Source organism: Ahaetulla prasina, chromosome 16, assembly GCF_028640845.1.
Source record: "Ahaetulla prasina isolate Xishuangbanna chromosome 16, ASM2864084v1, whole genome shotgun sequence".
In the NCBI taxonomy this organism is placed as follows: Eukaryota; Metazoa; Chordata; class Lepidosauria; order Squamata; family Colubridae; genus Ahaetulla; species Ahaetulla prasina.
Window position 1 is genome coordinate 10,169,261 of NC_080554.1, and position 20,489 is coordinate 10,189,749.

At 44.7% G+C, this 20,489-nt stretch overlaps 1 protein-coding gene across 7 annotated transcripts; it reads left to right on the top strand.

Moving 5' to 3' along the window:
• The first annotated feature begins 563 nt into the window (after positions 1-563).
• Positions 564-16,151, top strand: ST6GALNAC4 (ST6 N-acetylgalactosaminide alpha-2,6-sialyltransferase 4). 7 transcript variants are annotated; one of them, XM_058159337.1, is made up of 7 exons: positions 678-701; positions 3,176-3,302; positions 3,790-3,965; positions 4,787-4,972; positions 9,926-10,338; positions 12,087-12,194; positions 13,190-16,151. In XM_058159337.1, the coding sequence occupies exons 3-7, from the start codon at positions 3,954-3,956 to the stop codon at positions 13,377-13,379; spliced, it is 909 nt and encodes a 302-aa protein (XP_058015320.1). In that variant the 5' UTR covers positions 678-701; positions 3,176-3,302; positions 3,790-3,953; the 3' UTR covers positions 13,380-16,151. The 7 variants fall into 7 exon arrangements, with proteins under 7 accessions (XP_058015317.1, XP_058015319.1, XP_058015322.1 ...); XM_058159334.1 differs by lacking the exon at positions 3,176-3,302 and having other exon boundaries at positions 564-701; positions 3,900-3,965; XM_058159336.1 differs by lacking the exon at positions 3,176-3,302 and having other exon boundaries at positions 582-701.
• The last annotated feature ends 4,338 nt before the right edge of the window (positions 16,152-20,489 follow it).

Below are 20,489 nucleotides of genomic sequence, written 5' to 3' on the forward strand. Positions count from 1 at the left end.
TTAGAGCCTTTTTTTGCTATGTAGTTGCAGTGGGCTTTGGCACTTAGATCATTTGACATGAAAACTCCAAGGTCTTTAACGGGATGGGGGTCATCCGTAAGGCAATGTCCATCCATGTAATCTAGACTTGCACCCATTCTTGAACTACAAGCCTATCCACCCCACCCCACCTTAGTGTCTTGTGTGAACGTGGGCCCCCTGGCTTCAGCACCAGGAATGGTGGCTTGTTGTTGCCCACGGGGCGACCTTTGCTTTATCTGCTGCATGGCAGGCTTTTGGTGGTTGGCCAAACCCTGGTCTGTCTGTCTCCTGCTCACTCACTGGCCCTTAAATCTGGTTCCTCCCTCCCTCCCCCCCCATCCCACCCCCCACCCCAGGGCCATGAGATCCTAAAAACCAACCCTCTCCTTCGACGCTTCCACCATGGAGAGCGCAACTTCGCGGCTCTTGACAGCCGATTGCCCGGTGCGCCCTGGCGCAGCGGTGCTGGAAACCCGACTGGCAGAGGGTGGGGGGGGGGGAAGCGCTGGCGGGCGGTAGGTGGGGCGTGGGGGAGGGGTGGGGGGGTGTCCTAGGCGGAGCCTGCCTTGCTTTGCAGAGCTCTTAAAAGGGCAGCTGGAGATTAACGGGGCCGCCAGCGCCGGGCGCCCTTTGGAGAGGCGATCGCGCGTGCGATGCTGCGGGTTCCTTTGGCCAAGCTGGTAAGCGGCTGCTTTGGGCGAGCGAGGCCCCGGTTGTCTTGGAGCCAGGAGAAGTTCCCGGGAGTGGGGTCACCCTCCACAGGAAGGCGGAGAGAGACGCCTTCCGACTCCCCCCCATCTTTGCCATCCTCGCCCTTTTCCCAGGACGCGCCCTTGGCACTGGTGGGTCTCCCCTTGGGACTGGCCAAAGAGGCTGCCCGCCGCCTTCCTCTCTCTCCACCCCCGCGGGCTCCTTTGCGCGTCCCCCTGGCGCCCTCCTTTCTCCCTTGGCACCGGGCACCCCTGCTGCCCTGCCCTGCCCAGCCCTTTTTCCTCTCCCCTCCCCTGCGACCACTTGCTAGGAATGAATCCGCCGCAGATAGATGGCGAGGGTGGGGGTCTCTCTTTCCCCCCCACTGCGCTTTGTCCCTCAAAGGACGCGGGGCATGCCTCTCTGGGGCATGTGCAGAGAGCCCTTCTTTGCTTTTCTCCCCGCCTGGCCCTGAACTCTTCTCCCCTCCGTGTGGATTCTGGGTGGTTAAGCCGTTATATCCTTGTTAGGTTGATCGAAATGATTTATTTTTTTGTTAAGAGTAAATTTGTAACCTATGACTATCATTAAGTGTTGTAAGAGTTGTACCTTGATGAAGGTATCTTTTCTTTTATGGACACTGAGAGCATCTGCACCAAAAACAAATTCCTTGTGTGTCCAATCACACTTGGCCAATAAAGAATTCTATTCTATTCTATTCTATTCTATTCTATTCTATTCTATTCTATTCTATTCTATTCTATTCTAGACTAGACTAGACTAGACTAGACTAGACTAGACTATTACTAAGTGTTGTATCTTATGATTCTTGACAAATGTATCTTGTCTTTTTATGTACTCTGAGAGCAGATGCACCAAGACAAATTCCTTGTGTGTCCAATCACACTTGGCCAATAAAAGAATTCTATTCTATTCTATTCTATTCTATTCTATTCTATTCTATTCTATAGAAGGAGACAAAAGTATTCCTAATGGAAAAGGGGTGCTAATCCCTGGCTTTTTTTCTTTCTCTTAAGAATGTTCTGAACCAGCATTTGAAAAACAGCTGTGGCTTGCCAGATGTTAGCGGACTACAACTCCTAGCATCCTCTGCCAGGAAGAGGGGGGGGGGTTTGCTGGGAATCATAGTTTCACCAGCCCCAAAAAACCAGAGGCCTGTTTCCTAGCCCTGAATGGATCACACTTGGGGAAAGTTAGAATTCCCCCTGTCTTTCTTTGAGAAATTGGCCAGCTGACTTCATTAATCATCCGTTATGTTAATATTAAACCAGCGTAGTTGTCAGGGGAGGAAGGAAAACAAAATGGGTGGAATAGTTTTGTGTTTCTCTCGTTGTCAACTAGTTACAACAGAGCTGGTGTTGCGATGAAATCTACACGCTGCTAAGGAAGTAAGTTTTGCAACGAAGCTTGCAAAATCAAACACTCTGCCTTTCTTTCTCTTGATAATACATTTACCAATTTGGCTGCAGGTGATAGGACAGGACAGGACAGGACATGACAGGACAGGACAGGACAGGACAGAACAGAATAGAATAGAATAGAATTTTTTATTGGCCAAGTGTGATTGGACACACAAGGAATTTGTCTTGGTGCATATGCTCTCAGTGTACATCAAAGAAAAGATCATCAAGAATTCTAAGGTACAACACTTAATGATAGTCATAGGGTACAAATAAGCAATCAGGAACCAATCAATATCAATATAAATCGTAAGAATACAAGCAACAAAATACAGTCATAAGTGGAAGGAGATGGGTGATGGGAACAATGTGAAGATTAATAGTAGTGCAGATTTAGTCAATAGTTTAACAGTGTTGAAGGAATTATTTGTTCAGCAGAGCGATGGCGTTCAGGAAGAAACTATTCTTGTGTCTAGTTGTTCTGGTGTGCAGTGCTCTACAGCGTCGTTTTGAGGATAGGAGTTGAAACAGTTTATGTCCAGGATGCGAGGGGTCTGTAAATATTTTCACGGCCCTCTTTTTGACTCGTGCAGTATACAGGTCCTCAATGGAAGGCAGGTTGGTAGCCATTGTTTTTTCTGCAGTTCCAATGATCCTCTGAAGTCTTTGTCTTTCTTGTTGGGTTGCAGAACCAAACCAGACAGTTATAGAGGTGCAAATGGTAGACTCAGTCATTCCTCTGTAGAACTGGATCAGCAGCTCAGCAGCCTTGGCTAAAACCTTTCCATTGTTTTATTGCTTAAAAAAAAATTAAAACTGATTTTGGCGACTTGTGTGGCACACCAAAATCTTCAATAGCTGAAATTTCTTAATGTTGTAAATAGTTTCTTCATAGATGCCTCTTATGACTTGAGGATACTGATCTGTTAAGGCCTCAGCTGAACGCAGTGATCAGTAGTCCCAAAAGTCCTTTCATCCTTGGACTTCCTGGTTTGTTTGTTTTTCTTCCATTAAATAAATCCTTCGGTTTCCTCACCTGTCAGTTAGAACTGAAGAAGCTTCTTGGATGAGAAGCAAAATGTTTTCAAAGAAGAAAAAAAAAGCCCAGGAAAGGGCTTTTGGAAAACAGGACTTGTCACTTTGGGACAACAAGCAACATCTGGATCAGTGGTGAAATCCAATTTTTTTTTACTACCGGTTCTGTGGGCGTGGTTTGGTGGGCATGGCAGGGGAAGGATACTGCAAAATCTCCATTCCCTCCCCACTCCTGGGGGAAGGATTTTTTTTTTAATTTTATTTTGTCATATCAGTATATATAGGCATTAACATGAAATGAAATAGCTATATAATACATAAGCATATATATGAGCATAAGTATGTAATAACTATATTAATTGGATATAATGAAAAGAAACAATAGGACAGGGATGGTAGGAACTTCTGTGCTCTTATGCACGCCCCTTACAGTCCTCTTAGGAATGGAGTAAGGTCAATAGTAGATAGTTTTTGGTTAAAGATTTTGCAAAAACTACATCCCCTCCCCACTCCAGGGGAAGGAGACTGCAAAATCTCCATTCCTACCCCACTCTGGGGCCAGCCAGAGGTGGTATTTGCCAGTTCTCCGAACTGCTCAAAATTTCCTCTACCGTTTCTCCAGAACCTCTCAGAACCTGCTGGATTTCACCCCTGATCTGCATGACTGAGCATTTCTCTCAAGCAACGGAGAAGTCACCTCTGGAATCGCTCACCTGTCTTGTCTCTTTCCAGGGCAGGTTGTCCCAGAAATCCAAGCCAGATAGATGGCTGAAAACTCAATAAAGGATGCAAGTGCTTGTAAGTATCCAAAGGCTCTGAAATTTCCAGAGATCTGCATGGCTCTGTTATACTGTAATGCCTTGGTGAGGCCACACTTGGAATACTGGATCCAGTTTTGGTCATAAAAAAAGATGTTGAGACTCTAGAAAGAGTGCAGAGAAGAGCAACCAAGATGATTAGGGGACTGGAGGCTAAAACATATGAAGAACGGTTGCAGGAACTGGGTATGTCTAGTTAGAACAATTAATCAACGGAACAACTTTCCTCCAGAAGTTATACTGTAAATGCTCCAACATTGGAAGTTTTTAAGAAGATGTTGGATAACCATTTGTCTGAAGTGGTGTAGGGTTTTCTGCCTAAGCAGGGGGTTGGACTAGAAGACCTCCAAGGTCCCTTCCAACTCTGTTATTCTATTCTAGCCTATCGAAAAGAAGGACTAGGGGAGACAGGATAGCAGTGTTCCAATATTTCAGGGCTGCTACAAAGAAGAGGAGTCAAGTTATTCTCCAAAGCCCTGAGGGCAGGACAAGAAGCAATGGATGAAACTAATCAAGGACAGAAACAACCTAGAAAAAAAGGAGAAATTTCCTGACAGTTAGAACAATTAATCAGTGGAACAACTTGCCACCAGAAGTTGTGGCTCCTCCATCGCTAAAGTTTTCAAGGAGAGATTAGACAACCATGTATCTGACATGTTATAGGGTTTCCTGCCCGAGCAGGGGGATGGACTAGAAGGCCTCCGAGGTCCCTTCCAGCTTCTGTTCTGTCTATTTGGTTGAATCTTGCCTGCGTCTGGGTAGCCCATCGGTTTATCGACAGACACATCTTCTCTTTTGCAGTCTCGCCTGTTCTTCAGTCTCGTTGTGTTGTGCGCCTGCGGCATCCTCTACTTCCTGCTGTGTCCACACCTTTGTAGTTCCTTGTGTTGGCTCAGCTGCCAGCCTAGGGAAGGAGAGGAGGACAGGCTGGCACAGAGTGTGAAAACTGCCCAGTTTGATGGCTATATCAGCATCCCAGATGGAAAGGTGAGTCCAATCTCAAGTTTAGGCAGTTTAGTTTACTTTGCTTTATTTTCATTGCACAGAGTGCAACGCAGTTAAATGCCGTCTTCGGTGTAGATTAGAACGATAAAAAATAAAAACACCATCACGCATTCTCTATATTCTCTATAGTTGAAATTGAAAACCCAGTATGGCACTATACACTTTGGCGATTTTAAGATGTGTGGACTTCAACTCCCAGAATTCCCCAGCCAGGAGAATTGTGAGGTCTGAAGTCCTTCCTTCCTTCCTTCCTTCCTTCCTTCCTTCCTTCCTTCCTTCCTTCCTTCCTTCCTTCCTTCCTTCCTTCCTTTTCCCTTCCTTCCTCCCTCCCACCCATCCATCTATCCACATATATTTTGTTCCTTTCATTATTTTTTTCTTCTCTTTTTCAGTATTAAAAGTAATCCTTTGTGCCTCACCCCTCTCTCCCTCCCTCCCTTCCTACAAAATTTGAAGTCCATTGGTGTTCCGGACCCTCGGCAACTTTTAAGATGTATGGACTTCAACTCCCAGAATTCCCCAGCCAGGAGAATTGTGAGGTCTGAAGTCCACCCTTCCTTCCTGTCTTCTTGCTTTCCTTCCTTTCTACGAAATTTGAAGTCCATTGGTTACAGCAGCATTCTTGACCCTTGACAACATTTTAGACATTTGGACGTCAACTCCCAGAATTCTCCTGCCAGCATGAATTCTGGGAGCTGAAAACCACAGCTCTTGAAGCTGGCTTATAACGTTACATAAGCCATTCGGAATTGACTTATTTATATGTTGCAAAGCCAGTTATATATATTTATATTTTATATTTATATATATATATATATATATATATATATATATTGGAAGTGTCTTGGCGGCGTTTCGATGAAGTCTCATTCGTCATCTTCAGGCTTCAGCCGTGCTTCTGAAGCTGAAGCCTGAAGATGATGAATGAGACTTCGTCAAACGTCGCCAAGACACTTCCAATTTTACGCTGAAAACTCAATAAAGGATGCAAGTGCTTGTAAGTATCCAAAGGCTCTGAAATTTCCAGAGATCTGCAGGGCTCTGTTATACTGTAATGCCTTGGTGAGGCCACACTTGGAATACTGGATCCAGTTTTGGTCATAAAAAAAGATGTTGAGACTCTAGAAAGAGTGCAGAGAAGAGCAACCAAGATGATTAGGGGACTGGAGGCTAAAACATATGAAGAACGGTTGCAGGAACTGGGTATGTCTAGTTAGAACAATTAATCAACGGAACAACTTTCCTCCAGAAGTTATACTGTAAATGCTCCAACATTGGAAGTTTTTAAGAAGATGTTGGATAACCATTTGTCTGAAGTGGTGTAGGATTTTCTGCCTAAGCAGGGGGTTGGACTAGAAGACCTCCAAGGTCCCTTCCAACTCTGTTATTCTATTCTAGCCTATGGAAAAGAAGGACTAGGGGAGACAGGATAGCAGTGTTCCAATATTTCAGGGGCTGCCACAAAGAAGAGGGAGTCAAACTATTCTCCAAAGCCCCTGAGGGCAGGACAAGAAGCAATGGATGGAAACTAATCAAGGACAGAAACAACCTAGAAAAAAAGGAGAAATTTCCTGACAGTTAGAACAATTAATCAGTGGAACAACTTGCCACCAGAAGTTGTGGCTCCTCCATCGCTAAAGTTTTCAAGGAGAGATTAGACAACCATGTATCTGACATGTTATAGGGTTTCCTGCCCGAGCAGGGAGATGGACTAGAAGGCCTCCGAGGTCCCTTCCAGCTTCTGTTCTGTCTATTTGGTTGAATCTTGCCTGCGTCTGGGTAGCCCATCGGTTTATCGACAGACACATCTTCTCTTTTGCAGTCTCGCCTGTTCTTCAGTCTCGTTGTGTTGTGCGCCTGCGGCATCCTCTACTTCCTGCTGTGTCCACACCTTTGTAGTTCCTTGTGTTGGCTCAGCTGCCAGCCTAGGGAGGGAGAGGAGGACAGGCTGGCACAGAGTGTGAAAACTGCCCAGTTTGAGGGCTATATCAGCATCCCAGATGGAAAGGTGAGTCCAATCTCAAGTTTAGGCAGTTTAGTTTACTTTGCTTTATTGTCATTGCACAGAGTGCAACGCAGTTAAATGCCGTCTTCGGTGTACATTAGAACGATAAAAAATAAAAACACCATCACGCATCCTTTATATTCTCTATAGTTGAAATTGAAAACCCAGTATGGCACTATACACTTTGGCGATTTTAAGATGTGTGGACTTCAACTCCCAGAATTCCCCAACCAGGAGAATTGTGAGGTCTGAAGTCCTTCCTTCCTTTCTTCCTTCCTTCCTTCCTTCCTTCCTTCCTTCCTTCCTTCCTTCCTTCCTTCCTCCCTCCCTCCCTCCCTCCCACCCATCCATCTATCCACATATATTTTGTTCCTTTCATTATTTTTTTCTTCTCTTTTTCAGTATTAAAAGTAATCCTTTGTGCCTCACTCCTCTCTCCCTCCCTCCCTTCCTACAAAATTTGAAGTCCATTGGTGTTCCGGACCCTCGGCAACTTTTAAGCTGTGTGGACTTCAACTCCCAGAATTTCCTAGCCAGGAGAATTGTAGGAGTTGAAGTCCACCCTTCCTTCCTGTCTTCTTGCTTTCCTTCCTTTCTACGAAATTTGAAGTCCATTGGTTACAGCAGCATTCCTGACCCTCGACAACATTTTAGACATTTGGACGTCAACTCCCAGAATTCTCCTGCCAGCATGAATTCTGGGAGCTGAAAACCACAGCTCTTGAAGCTGGCTTATAACGTTACATAAGCCGTTCGGAATTGACTTATTTATATGTTGCAAAGCCAGTTATATATATTTATATTTTATATTTATATATATATATATATATATATTGGAAGTGTCTTGGCGACGTTTCGATGAAGTCTCATTCGTCATCTTCAGGCTTCAGCTTCGTGCTTCTGAAGCTGAAGCCTGAAGATGATGAATGAGACTTCGTCGAAACGTCGCCAAGACACTTCCAATTTTACGCGGGGAAAAACCCGAATAACCAAAGACCTACATACAAACACCCGCGAAAACCTCAGAAAACAAATATATATATTTTATACATACACACACACACACACATATATATTGTCAATCACATATAAGATAACAGGTAAAAGTAAAAACATAATTTGGGTATATGAAAAGAGTAAGTAAAAAAGGAATATTAGGACAGGGATGGTAGGCACGCTGGTGCGCTTATGCACGCCCCTTACAGACCTCTTAGGAATGGGGTGTGGTCAACAGGAGACAGTTTAAGCTTAAAGTTTTGGGGGTTTGGGGAAGAAACTACAGAATCAGGTAGTGCATTCCAGGCATTGACCACTCTGTTGCTGAAGTCGTATTTTCTGCAATCAAGTTTGGAGCGGTTTACCTTGAGTTTGTATCTAGTATTTGGTCATGTATTGTTGTGGTTGAAGTTGAAGTAGTCGTTGACAGGTAAGACATTGTGGGAGATAATTTTATGTACGATGCTTAGGTCAGACTGAAGTCAGCATAGTTCTAAGTTGTCCAAAAATTTGGAGTCTGGGGGCATAAGGTATTTTTTTGCAAGCAGAGGAGTGGAGGACTCTTTTTGTGAAATATCTCTGGACTCTCTCGATTGTATTTATGTCCGATTTATGCAGTGCGGGTTCTAGACAGATGAGCTGTATTCAAGAATTGGTCTAGCAAATGTTTTGTATGCTCTAGTTAGTAGTACACTATTACCAGAAAAGAAGCTATGCAAGATTAGGTTAGTGCCTTTTTGGCAATGTTGTTACAGTGGGCTTTGGCACTTAGATTTTTAGAAACGAGTACTCCAAGGTCTTTGACAGAGTGGGGGTCATCTATAAGGTTATGTCCATCTAATTTGTATTTTATGTTTTGACTTTTTTTTCTTGCCGGTGTGCAAGACGGAGCTTTTGTTGGTTGAGATGTGAAGTTGCCACTTGTTAGACCAGTACTGACACATAGTCAAGGTCTTTTTGAAGGGTAGTTGCATTGTCTGTAGTGTTGAATAGTTTAACATCGTCAGCCAAGAGAACACAATTGCTTTTAATATGATCGCAAAGGTCATTTATGTAAAGCATGAAGAGTGTTGGGCCCTAAAACACTTGTCTTGGGGAACACCACATGTACAGGATTTGGTGTCGTGTCCCCCTCCCCCTCCGACGACTGGGTCTAGGAAGTCTGTATCAAGCCTCTGCAGCTTTGCCAAATTCTTTCGAGGTCTCTCAGGGCAGGCAGGAGTCCAAGTTGTGACTTCAGCAAACTAGATGAGACTTTGCTTGACTCAAGGTTGGAATGCAGGTCCTTTATATAGGCTGTGGGGTGTGGCTCCATGACTCAGCATTTATCCAGGCCTGCCCCACCCTTCCTTCTGCTGGCGTCGCCTCTCAAATCTCCGGAAGCGAGGATCCTCCCACTTTGAATTGTCTTCAGCTGGATCTGCTGTCTGGGAAAGGGAGGGGTCAGAAGGAGTAGGCCCGAGTAATTCCAATCCGTGGCTGACTTCCTCTGATGGCTGAGCCAAAGGAACACACGCTGTATGAGTGAGGTTTGTTTGTTCACTCCTGGAATCCTCTCCGGGCATGGGGCCAGGGCTTGGGGCTGGAGGCATGACAGGCCGTTCATCTTCATTATCAGACTCGGAGTCTGATAGCAGGCCTGGGTGTAGATGGGAGGGGGGCGGCTGAGGAGAGGAGGGAGGACGAGATACAACATTTGGGGAAAAGTTCGGAGAAAAGGAAAGGGGGAAAATTGAATGGTGGAAGGATTTTGCTTCTGTGAGCTCCATTGGGACACACCTAAAATGAAACTTTCAGTGTTTTTTGGGGGGGGGAGAAATCTCTTGGCAGAGGAATCCCCCTCCCCAATTTTACCCTCAAGAGCAATCCTATGGCCCATTCTCCCCACTTCTTATATTTTATTTTATTTTATTTTTCTTTCTCCTTCTGGTTAGCCACTGGCTCAAGTGCCATGCCGCCAATGTGCCGTGGTGTCCAGTTCCGGACAGATGTTAGGCTCCCATTCGGGGCAGGAGATTGACGCCAAGGACTGCGTCCTGCGTATGAACCAGGCCCCCACCCAGGGTTACGAAGAAGATGTGGGCAGCCGCAGCACCTTTCGGGTGGTCTCCCACACCAGCATCCCTTTGCTGCTGCGCAACCAGAGCTACTTCTTCAAGCAATCCTGCGACACCACCTACATCATTTGGGGCCCTCCCAGGCTGATGAGCCGGGAGAAGATTGGCTTGGTCTACCGGACCCTTGTAAAGATCAAGGAGATGTATCCAGCTTTGCGCCTCTACACTCTCACGGAGAAAACCATGGCCCGCTGTGACGAGCTCTTCCAACTGGAGACAGGGAAAAACAGGTGAGAGCAGAAGGAAGGAACCCGGTGGAGCAGCAAAGCAAAGCCAAGCCGCCGGGATGAAATTCCCAGCTTCCATTCTTGGTGGGAAAGCTTGGAAGACGTTGAGCGGTTGGTAGAACTCAGGTAGCAAGTGATACAGAGCAGGGGTGAAATCCAACAGGTTCTGGCGAACCGGCGGCGGAAATTTTGAGCAGCTCGGAGAACCGGCAAATACCACCTCCAGTTGGCCCCAGAGTGGGGTGGGAATGGGGATTTTTTGCAGTATCCTTCCCCTGGAGTGGGGAGGGAATGGGGGTTTTGCAGTATTCTTCCTCTATTCTATTCTATTCTATTCTATTCTATTCTATTCTATTCTATTCTATTCTATTCTTGTATTTCACTGGAGAAAAGAACACCAGCTGCTTCTAAGGAAGCAGGTAGAGTTGAGGGCACCTGCCTGGGTAGGGGGGTTGGACTAGATGACCTACCAGGTCCCTTCCAACTCTGTTAATCTGTGAAAACCTATTCTAATCTATTCTATTCCATTCCACTCCACTCCACTCCACTCCACTCCACTCCACTCCTCTCCTCTCTCCTTCCCTTCCCTTCCCTTCCCTTCCCTTCCCTTCCCTTCCATTCCATTCCACTCCACTCCACTCCTCTCCTCTCTCCTTCCCTTCCCTTCCCTTCCCTTCCCTTCCCTTCCCTTCCCTTCCCTTCTCTTCTCTTCCCTTCCAATTCTATTCTGTTCTATTCTATTCCATTCCACTCCACTCCACTCCACTCTACTCCACTCCTCTTGTCTTCTCTTCTCTTCCAATTCTATTCTGTTCTATTCTATTCCATTCCACTCCACTCCACTCCACTCTACTCCACTCCTCTTGTCTTCTCTTCTCTTCCCTTCCCTTCCCTTCCATATTATTATTATTATTATTATTATTATTATTATTATTATTATTATTATTATTATTATTATTTCATATTTTTATACCGCCCTTCTCCAAAGACTCAGGGCGGTGTACAGCAAATAAAACAACAAAAATCCAGAACAAATTAAAATACTATAACAAGTTTAAAAATCTAATTCGACCGCTGTATTATACTTAAAATATTAGCTAAAATTTTCAAAAGCTAAAACCCTGTTAAAAACCCGCTAAAACCCCCCATATTAAAATCAATCAGGCCAGCCCCGCTTGGTGAAAAAAGAAAGTCTTGAGCTCGCGTTTAAAGATCCGGAGATCAGGGAGGAGACGGAGTCCCACCGGCAGCTCGTTCCATAGAGCCGGGGCCCCCACAGAGAACGCTCTTCCCCTGGGGGCTGCCAGCCGACGTAGGCTAGCCTACGGCACCCTAAGAAGGCCCTCCCTGTGAGCGCGTACTGGACGTTCCGGAGAATGGGAGGTAACTGGTGGCAGCAGGCGGTCCCGTAAATATCCCGGTCCAATGCCATGGAGCACTTTGAAGGTGATAACCAACACCTTGAAGCGCACCTGGAAGACCACCGGCAACCAGTGCAGCCTGCACAGGAGAGAATTCCATTCCATTCTATTCTATTCTATTCTATTCTATTCTATTCTATTCTATTCTATTCTATTCTATTCTATTCTATTCTATTCTATTCTATTCTATTCTATTCTTCGTTTGCCCAGATCATGACAGGCTTCTCCCACAAATCAAGGCTTAGCTCCGTGGGCAAAGCAAACAACCAGCCTAGCTTTCCTTGGCTCCTCCTGCATCGCATCTCAGCATCTTCTCTTTCCGACCCGCAGGATGAAATCCGGTACCTTTCTCAGTACCGGCTGGTTCACCATGGTTTTGGCGATGGAGTTGTGCGAGCAGATTTTTGTCTTCGGTATGGTCAGCGAGAACCACTGCAAGTGAGTAATTTGGAAGATGGTCTTCTGGGCTGGGAAGACCATCTATCTCTTTATCCCTTACAACTTGGGAGCTTTCAGCTCTGGTGGACAGGGTGGAGAGGTGAAGAACATCTTGGAGATGTTCTCTAAAAGATGATGCCCATTTCCCAGAAGACTCGGAGGACGTGTCGAAAGGATCAACTCTTCCCCAGCTAAATGTCTATGGAGGTTCTCAAGTCATCCAGGTCATTATTGTCCCAAAGGTGGTTTTTTTAAAAAGGCAACTGGACTTTGTTTTTCCTCGAAGACATTTCGCTTCCTATCCAAGAAGCTTCTTCGGTTCTTCAGAAGGCAACTGGACTTTGTTCTTCCTTGAAGACATTTCACTTCCCATCCAAGAAGCTTCTTCGGTTCTTCAGAAGGCAACGGGACTTTGTTTTTCCTTGAAGACGTTTCGCTTCCCATCCAAGAAGCTTCTTCGGTTCTTCAGAAGGCAACGGGACTTTGTTTTTCCTTGAAGACGTTTCGCTTCTCATCCAAGGAGCTTCTTCAGTTCTTCAGAAGGCAACTGGACCCTGTTTTCCCTTGAAGAGGTTCCGCTTCTCATCCAAGAAGCTTCTTTGGTTCTTCAGAAGGCAACTGGACTCTGTTTTCCCTTGAAGAGGTTTCGCTTCTCATCCAAGAAGCTTCTTCATTTCTGACTGGAGACGTTTCTCGGGTGAGAACGGAAGAAGCTTCTTGAGCGAGAAGCGAAAGGTCTTCGAGGAAAAACAAAGGAAGTCCAGTTGCATTTTGAAAAAAAGTATCTTTGGGCCCTCCCCAGGTAAGGATAACGCCCCCCAAAAAATCTTTTCTCTCTGTAGCCTCAATCAATATTTTTGTTTTATTAATGGCCAGTTATTTCAGGCTGCCTTCGATGGAATGTCAGTTGCATGTTCAGCTCTTAACAGACTGGGCTCTCTCTATATATATACACCTCACACATGTGGTTTAAATTTGTCTCCTTGAATTGGCAGAGACAAGAACCAGCCACCGGTGCCTTATCACTATTTTGAGAAGGGGCGACTGGACGAATGCCGGATGTACCAGGCCCACGAGCGGGCTGCCCGCGGCGGGCACCGTTTCATCACCGAGAAAGCCATTTTCTCTCGCTGGGCAAAGAAAAGAGACATTATCTTCACTCATCCGTCGTGGTCCGATGGGTAGAAGGGGCTATTTGCGTGGCCTGGCCGGCGAGAACTTCTGTCACTGGGCGAGGCTGGAGAAATTACAGTGTTGCACAAAGTTGGCACCGAGGGACGTCCCCATGGACAAAATATTTCTCCTTCTTCTTCTCTTAGCTGCCTACGAGAGAGAGAGAGAGAGAGAGAGAGAGAGAGAGAGCGAGCACAGATTCTTCCTGGTTGTTCTTTCTTTCTTTCTTTCTTTCTTTCTTTCTTTCTTTCTTTCTTTCTTTCTTTCTTTTTCTTTCTTTTATTATTATTTCCTCTGTGCCTGGTTTTGTGTGATGTCATTTTTTATTTTTATTATTTTGCACAGAAAAAAAAGGAAATGCTCTTAAACGAAAGCTGGAGGCTAGTGGAGGGGGAGGAGAGAGCATTCGACGCTTCCTGTTTGAGGGCGGATTCCGGAGGGTTGAATCGAGAAGAAACGTGTCGTTTTGGTGTCACAAACCCTCCCTGAAACTTTTAAAAAGGCACAATTGTGCAACCCGTGGAAAGCCCGGAGAGATCTATTTTTTATAAAATCTTATTTTTTGATCTTTCCTGCCCTTGTTCAATTTTGACCGGGTTTGCAATTCTGGGGCAGAACCCTAGAAGGAAATCTAGGTGTGTAACAAGTCGCAAAAATCTGACTCTTGACAGCACTTTAACTAAACCAGTTTACAGTGGTTTGTTTACAGCTTTAGGTAGACCTAAGGTGGCTTTTTCCGTAACGACCTCCACGCTCAAGTTGTCTCTTCGCCTCCCTCCTGAGCCCAGAGTTCAGGAGAGGTAGTCCTCGACTTAACGACCACATTTGGGAGTGGAATGTCCGTGGCTAAGCAAGGCAGGGGCTAAGGGACTTGCCTCCGATTTTGAAACATTTCTCTATTTCCCTGCCCCACCCCCTTGGTTCTAAAGCGAATCGCTGCAGGCTGGTAAGTGATTCACCTGGTCGTTAAGCGAAGCAGGCTTCTCCCATTGATTTTGCTTGTTGGAAGGAGATCACGTAACCCTCGTAAATCCCCGCTGATTGCTCAGCACCAATGGTGGGATTCGGCCGGTTCGGGCAAACCGGTTGTTAAATTGCTGGCTGGCCCCGCCCCCTCCTCTTCTAGGAGAGCCCATGCACCCGATTTTGGCTCCCAGGTAAGTGCAGGGAGGCCCAAAACGGGGCACAGTGGGGGGTGCGGCATGGCCCCTCCCCCCAGCCCATTTTTGCTCCCAGGAGGCCGAGTGCTGCCTGTCACAAACCCCTGGCCCCACCCACCATGGCCACGCCCATCCAACCCATCATTAGGGCAGGGAACCGGTTGTTAAATTATTTGAATGCCACCGCAGCTCAGCACCCCAGTTTTGATCATGGGGGAGGGGGCCGGATGCTGTGATGGGGCTTCTTTTAAAGGACAGGGACATAGCTCTACGTTGCCCCCTCCCATCCCTGTTTGGTCCTCTGGGGCGGGCAGTATTGAGGGCTTCAGAAGCAAAAACTAGGGTGGGGAACAACAGGAGAATTGTGGGGGGGGGGTTTTTAGGGCAGAATCCTGAAGTCCCTTCAGGAGAGACTCAGCTGTGGCTTAGAAATACATTTTCAATAAATTTGGTTTGTTCTTCTGCCTCTTGCTTGTTTTCCTCCCCTTCCCTTTTTCCTTCCTTGCTTCCCTCCCTTCCCTCTTCCATTTCCTCTTCCATTTCTCTGCCCTTCATTTCCTTCCTTCCTTCCTTCCTTCTCTACCTACCTACCTAAATTCATTCTGATTTTAGTTCCATGAAATTGGGGAAGAAGGAGGCCAGCTGGGAATCTACCTTATCTATCTATCTATCTATCTATCTATCTATCTATCTATCTATCTATCTATCTATCTATCTATCTATCTATCTATCTATCTATCATCTATCCATCCATCCATCCATCCATTTTCTATTATTCCATCCATCCACCCACCCACCCATCATCTATCTGTCTGTCTATCATCTTCTGTCTGTCTATCCATCCATCCATCCATCATCCATCCATCCACCTATCCTCCATCCATCCATCCATCCATCCATCTTCTATCACCCACCCACCCACCCACCTTTCATCTATCTATCTATCTATCTATCTATCTATCTATCTATCTATCTATCTATCTATCCATCCATCCATCCATCCATCCATCCATCCATCCATCTTCTATTATCCATCCATCCACCTATCTATCTATCTATCTATCTATCTATCTATCTATCTATCTATCTATCATCTGTCTGTCCATCCATCCATCCACACATCCATTCATTTTCTATTCCACTCACCCACCCACCCACCTATCATTTGTCTGTCTGTCTGTATCTATCATCTTCTGTCTATCCATCCATCTCCCCACCTATCCTCCATCCATCCATCTTCTATCTATCATCCATCTATCTACCTACCTATCTATCTATCTATCTATCTATCTATCTATCTATCTATCTATCTATCTATCTATCTTTCACTTTCTTTTGTTCTCTCTCTCTCTCTCTCTCTCTCTCTCTCTCTCTCTCTCTCTCTCTCTCTCTTTCACTCTTTTCCTCTTTCTCTTTCTTTCCCTCGCCTCGCCTTCCTGTAAACTGGACTTCTCGTTGCACATGCGAGAATCCTCCCACCACGCGGACGTACCTACGTTTACGCACCTCCGTACTCCTTGTCCGCCCAGGGCTTGTCTGTCTGCCTCCTTCCATGCTTGGCTGCCACCAAGTCACCAAACTCTGTGGATCAGTGCCAAACCAATAAACTCTTGCACCAAAGGTTTGCTGGGGCTTTTGTGCACATCTGTGGTTGGTATTCCAGTTGTTTCGCGGACCGTTCCGTGGGGCCAGAGATAAACCATGGCTTGCTGGCGTCTTTGTGCGGGTTGAACCATAGCCGGTTTGCATGCAACAATTTCACGTTCTGAGTGCTTTTTAAACCTGGGACTTGCCTTTTCTTGTTGCAGTTTTCTGGATTTGATCTAAAGGCACATTATATTAGCCAGTTGTTGTTCCTCCTCTTCGTCCTCCTCCTTGCAAAATCTGAATAGTTGCCAGTCGGAAAGATATTCCTTAAAACTGGCATCAACCACTTCTGCGCCATTAGCTTTTTGGAAATGAAAATTGAATTAAAAGAATTGCTCAGACTCAGCTCATACTACCTGAATAAATCAGGCAAGAGAATTAGGAGAAAAATTTCATGGGGAAAAGGAACTGCAACATCCATTATCCTTGATTAAGGCCTCGGTTTTTTTTTTGCAAACCTGCCAGGGGCGCCTCAAACTTCTGAAATTTTTTTGGGGTGGGGGGTGGCGGGGAATGCAATGAAGAGATTAAAGGCTGCTTTATTGTACTTCCAAGCAAGAATTAATGAAGCTGTTTCACTCCCTCGCTTCTGGGTTTTTTTAAAAAAAAGAGAGAGAGAGAGAGAGAAAGATTAAATCAAAATTGCGGGCTGAGATTTGCTGCGTCGGTGGGATGAAGAACAAATCATCTTTTGTTGGAGGTTATGACGAGGCAAAATAAAGGCATTCCTTTGGCATCTGAAACGTGGAAATTGCAAGCATTGTGTAGTTGGGTCAACCCCCTAAAAACAAATAATATATTCGGGAACCAGCCAGCTTCGGGTCTCTGAACCAAGATAATTTTCTGAACAATTGCGTTGGTGTGAAACTGCGTGTTTACAAGGGTGACCTTTAAAAATGCCTTTGCTATTTATTTATTTATTCATTCATTCAAAAATCCCAGTTTTATCCCTTGGTAAGCCTATTTTAACCAGTGCACAGATCTACAAGAAGGGATCCAGGATTACTATGGCAACTGAATTTGGAGAGCAGACGAATGGGTGTACTAAATCCTTTTTGAACTGGGGGGGGGGGGAGAGCTGCTTTCCAGATGTTTCCCCCAAAAAAATTTCCAACAGTTTTTCTGGAGGCAAGTCGTTCCACTGATTAATGACAGAATAACAGAGTTGGAAGGGACCTTGTAGGTCATCTAGTCCAACCCCACTGGCCAAGCAGGAGACCGGCCTACACCATTTCTGACAGATAGCAGTCCAATCTCCTATTGAAAGCCTCCAGGGATGAAGCTCCCACAACTTCCAAAGGCAACTTCTGTTCCACTGAATATCGAATAACAGAGTTGGAAAGGGGCCTTACAGGTCATCTAGTCCAACCCCCTCTGCCCAAGAAGGAGACAGATGGCAGTTCAGTCTCTTCTTGAAAGATTCCAGGGATGAAGCTCCCACAACTTCTGAAGGCAACTTCTGTTCCATGGGTTGATTGTTCTCCCATCAGAATTTTTATTTTTTAATTTTGTCACAACATTATATACAGGAACATATATTGAAAGGAAACAATAGGACAGGAACGGTAGGCACTTTTGTGCACTTATGCACGCCCCTTGTAGTCCTTTTAGGAATGGGGTGAGGTCAATGGTAGACAGTTTTTGGTTAAAGCTTTTAGGAGTTGGAGAGGAGACCACAGAGTCAGGTAGTGTATTCCAAGCATTAACAACTCTGTTACTGAAGTCATATTTTCTGCAATCAAGATTGAAGCGGTTGACATTAAGTTTGAATCTATTGTTTGCTCTTGTATTATTGCTATTGAAGCTGAAGTAGTCTTTAACAGGAAGGACATTGCAATAGATGATTCTGTGTTAAACACAGGTCTTGTCGGAGTCGGCGGAGTTCTAAGTTTTCTAATCCCAGGATTTCAAGTCTGGTGGAATAAGGTATTTTGTTGTTTACAGAGGAGCGGAGAACTCTTCTTTATTTTTATTTATTTATTTATTTATTTTGTCACAACAATATATGTAGGTATCATACAAAAGATTATATAGTATATAAACACATATATGAGTAAATATAAGGAGGTATAAGCATATATATAGGAAGAAGAAAAGAAAAACAATAGGACAGGAACGGTAGGCACGTTTGTGCGCTTATGCACGCCCCTTATGGTCCTCTTAGGAATGGGGTGGGGTCAACAGTAGAAAGTTTTTGGATAAAGCTTTTAGGATTATGGGAAGAGACCACAGAGTCAGGTGAAGTATTCCAAGCACTGATGATTCTGTTACAGAAGTCATATTCTCTGCAATCTAGATTAAAGCGGTTGACATTAAGTTTAAATCTATTGGTTGCTCTAGTATTATTGCAATTAAAGCTGAAGTAGTCTTTAACAGGAAGGACATTACAATAGATGATTCTGTGAGTTAAACTTAGGTCATGTCGAAGGCGACGGAGTTCCAAGTTATCTAAGCCTAGGATTTCAAGTCTGGTGGGATAGGGTATTTTATTGTTTTCAGAGGAATGGAGAACTCTTCTTGTAAAATATTTCTGGACACGTTCAATTGTATTGATGTCAGAGATGTGGTGAGGATTCCAAACAGGCGAGCTGTATTCTAGAATTGGTCTAGCAAATGTTTTATATGCTCTGGTTAGTAGTGTAGTGTTTTTGGAAAAGAAGCTACGCAAGATTAGGTTTACAACTCTTAGAGCCTTTTTTGCTATATAGTTGCAGTGGGCTTTGGCACTTAGATCATTTGATATTTCTCCTTATTTCTAGGTTCAATCAATCAGTCAATCAGAATAGCGTTGGAAGGGAGCTTCTGGGTCATCTAGTCCAACCCCCCGCTCAAGCAGGAGACCCTACACCGTTTCTGACAGATGGCAGTCCAGTCTCTTCTTGAAAGCTTCCAGGGATGAAGCTCCCACAACTTCTGGGGGCAACTTCTGTCCCATGATTGCTCCTCACTGTCAGGAAATTTCTTCTAGGTTGAAACTCTCCTTGTTCAGTTTCCATCCATTGTTCCTTGCCTGGCCTTCAGTTGCTTTGGAAAATAGCTTGACCCCCTTCCTCCTCTCTGTGGCAGCCCTAGCTGTCACGAAATTTCTCCTTAATTGAAGGAGAGAAGCAACCTCTAGAACGAAGGATAAAATTTCCTGGCAGTGAGAACAATTAATCAGTGGAATTGACTTGCCTCCAGAACTTGTAAATGCTCCAACACTGGAAGTTTTTAAGAGATTGAAAAACTATTTATCTGAAATAGTATGGAGTTTCCTGCATGAGCAGGGGGTTGGACTAGAAGACCTCCAAGGTCCCTTCCAAGTCTGTTATTCTGCCTTGCAAGAAAATTTGGGGCCTCTGGTGGCTAAGGCTGCTAAAACAGTCTGTTATTAACAGCAGCTGCTTGCAATTACTGCAGGTTCAAGCCCCACCAGGCCCAGGGTTGACTCAGCCTTCCATCCTTTATAAGGTAGGTAAAATGAGGACCCAGATTGTTGGGGGCAATAAGTTGACTTTGTATATAAATATACAAATAGGATGAAGACTATTGCTAGCATAGTGTAAGCCGCCCTGAGTCTTCGGAGAAGGGCGGGATATAAATGCAAATAATAATAAAAAAAAATTAAGAAGACCCAGCAAATGCAGCATTTCAACTTTAGGATCGTCTAGTTAGCTTTAATAACACAGGCAGCAGTAGTCCTCGACTTACAACGAGTTGCTTAACCACCATCTGAAGTTACGATGGACCTCCCCAGTGTTATTTATAACCCCGTTTTCTGCCAAAGGATTTCAATCTTTCAGCCAAAAGACAAAATCTGCCATGTATGCAAACAGGCTGTTAGTTTCAGCTTGAATTAGCACTTTATTATGAACCACAAGGATTAGAATATTGATGAGTTTAGGGTGAAAGATAATAGTTTGGTTATTGCGTGCCCCTTTTTCCCCCCCAATCCTTGGGTGGGTGGCTATCTCTGCAGTGAGATTTGACCATTCGAGGCAAATGAGCCAAGAATGTTGAGTCAATCCAAGGTATAGTGTCCTGTTTAGAATAGAAATAGAATAGAATAGAATAGAATAGAATAGAATAGAGTAGAGTAGAGTAGAGTAGAGTAGAGTAGAGTAGAGTAGAGTAGAGTAGAGTAGAGTAGAGTAGAATAGAATAATCAAGTTCTTTATTGGCCAAGTGTAATTGGACACACAAGGAATTTGTCTTTGGTGCAAATGCTCTCAGTGTACATAAAGAAAAAGTAAAATAGATTCATCAAGAATCATAAGATACAACACTTAGTGTTGTAGGTTACTAATAAGCAATCAAATCGTACTAGGAAACAAAT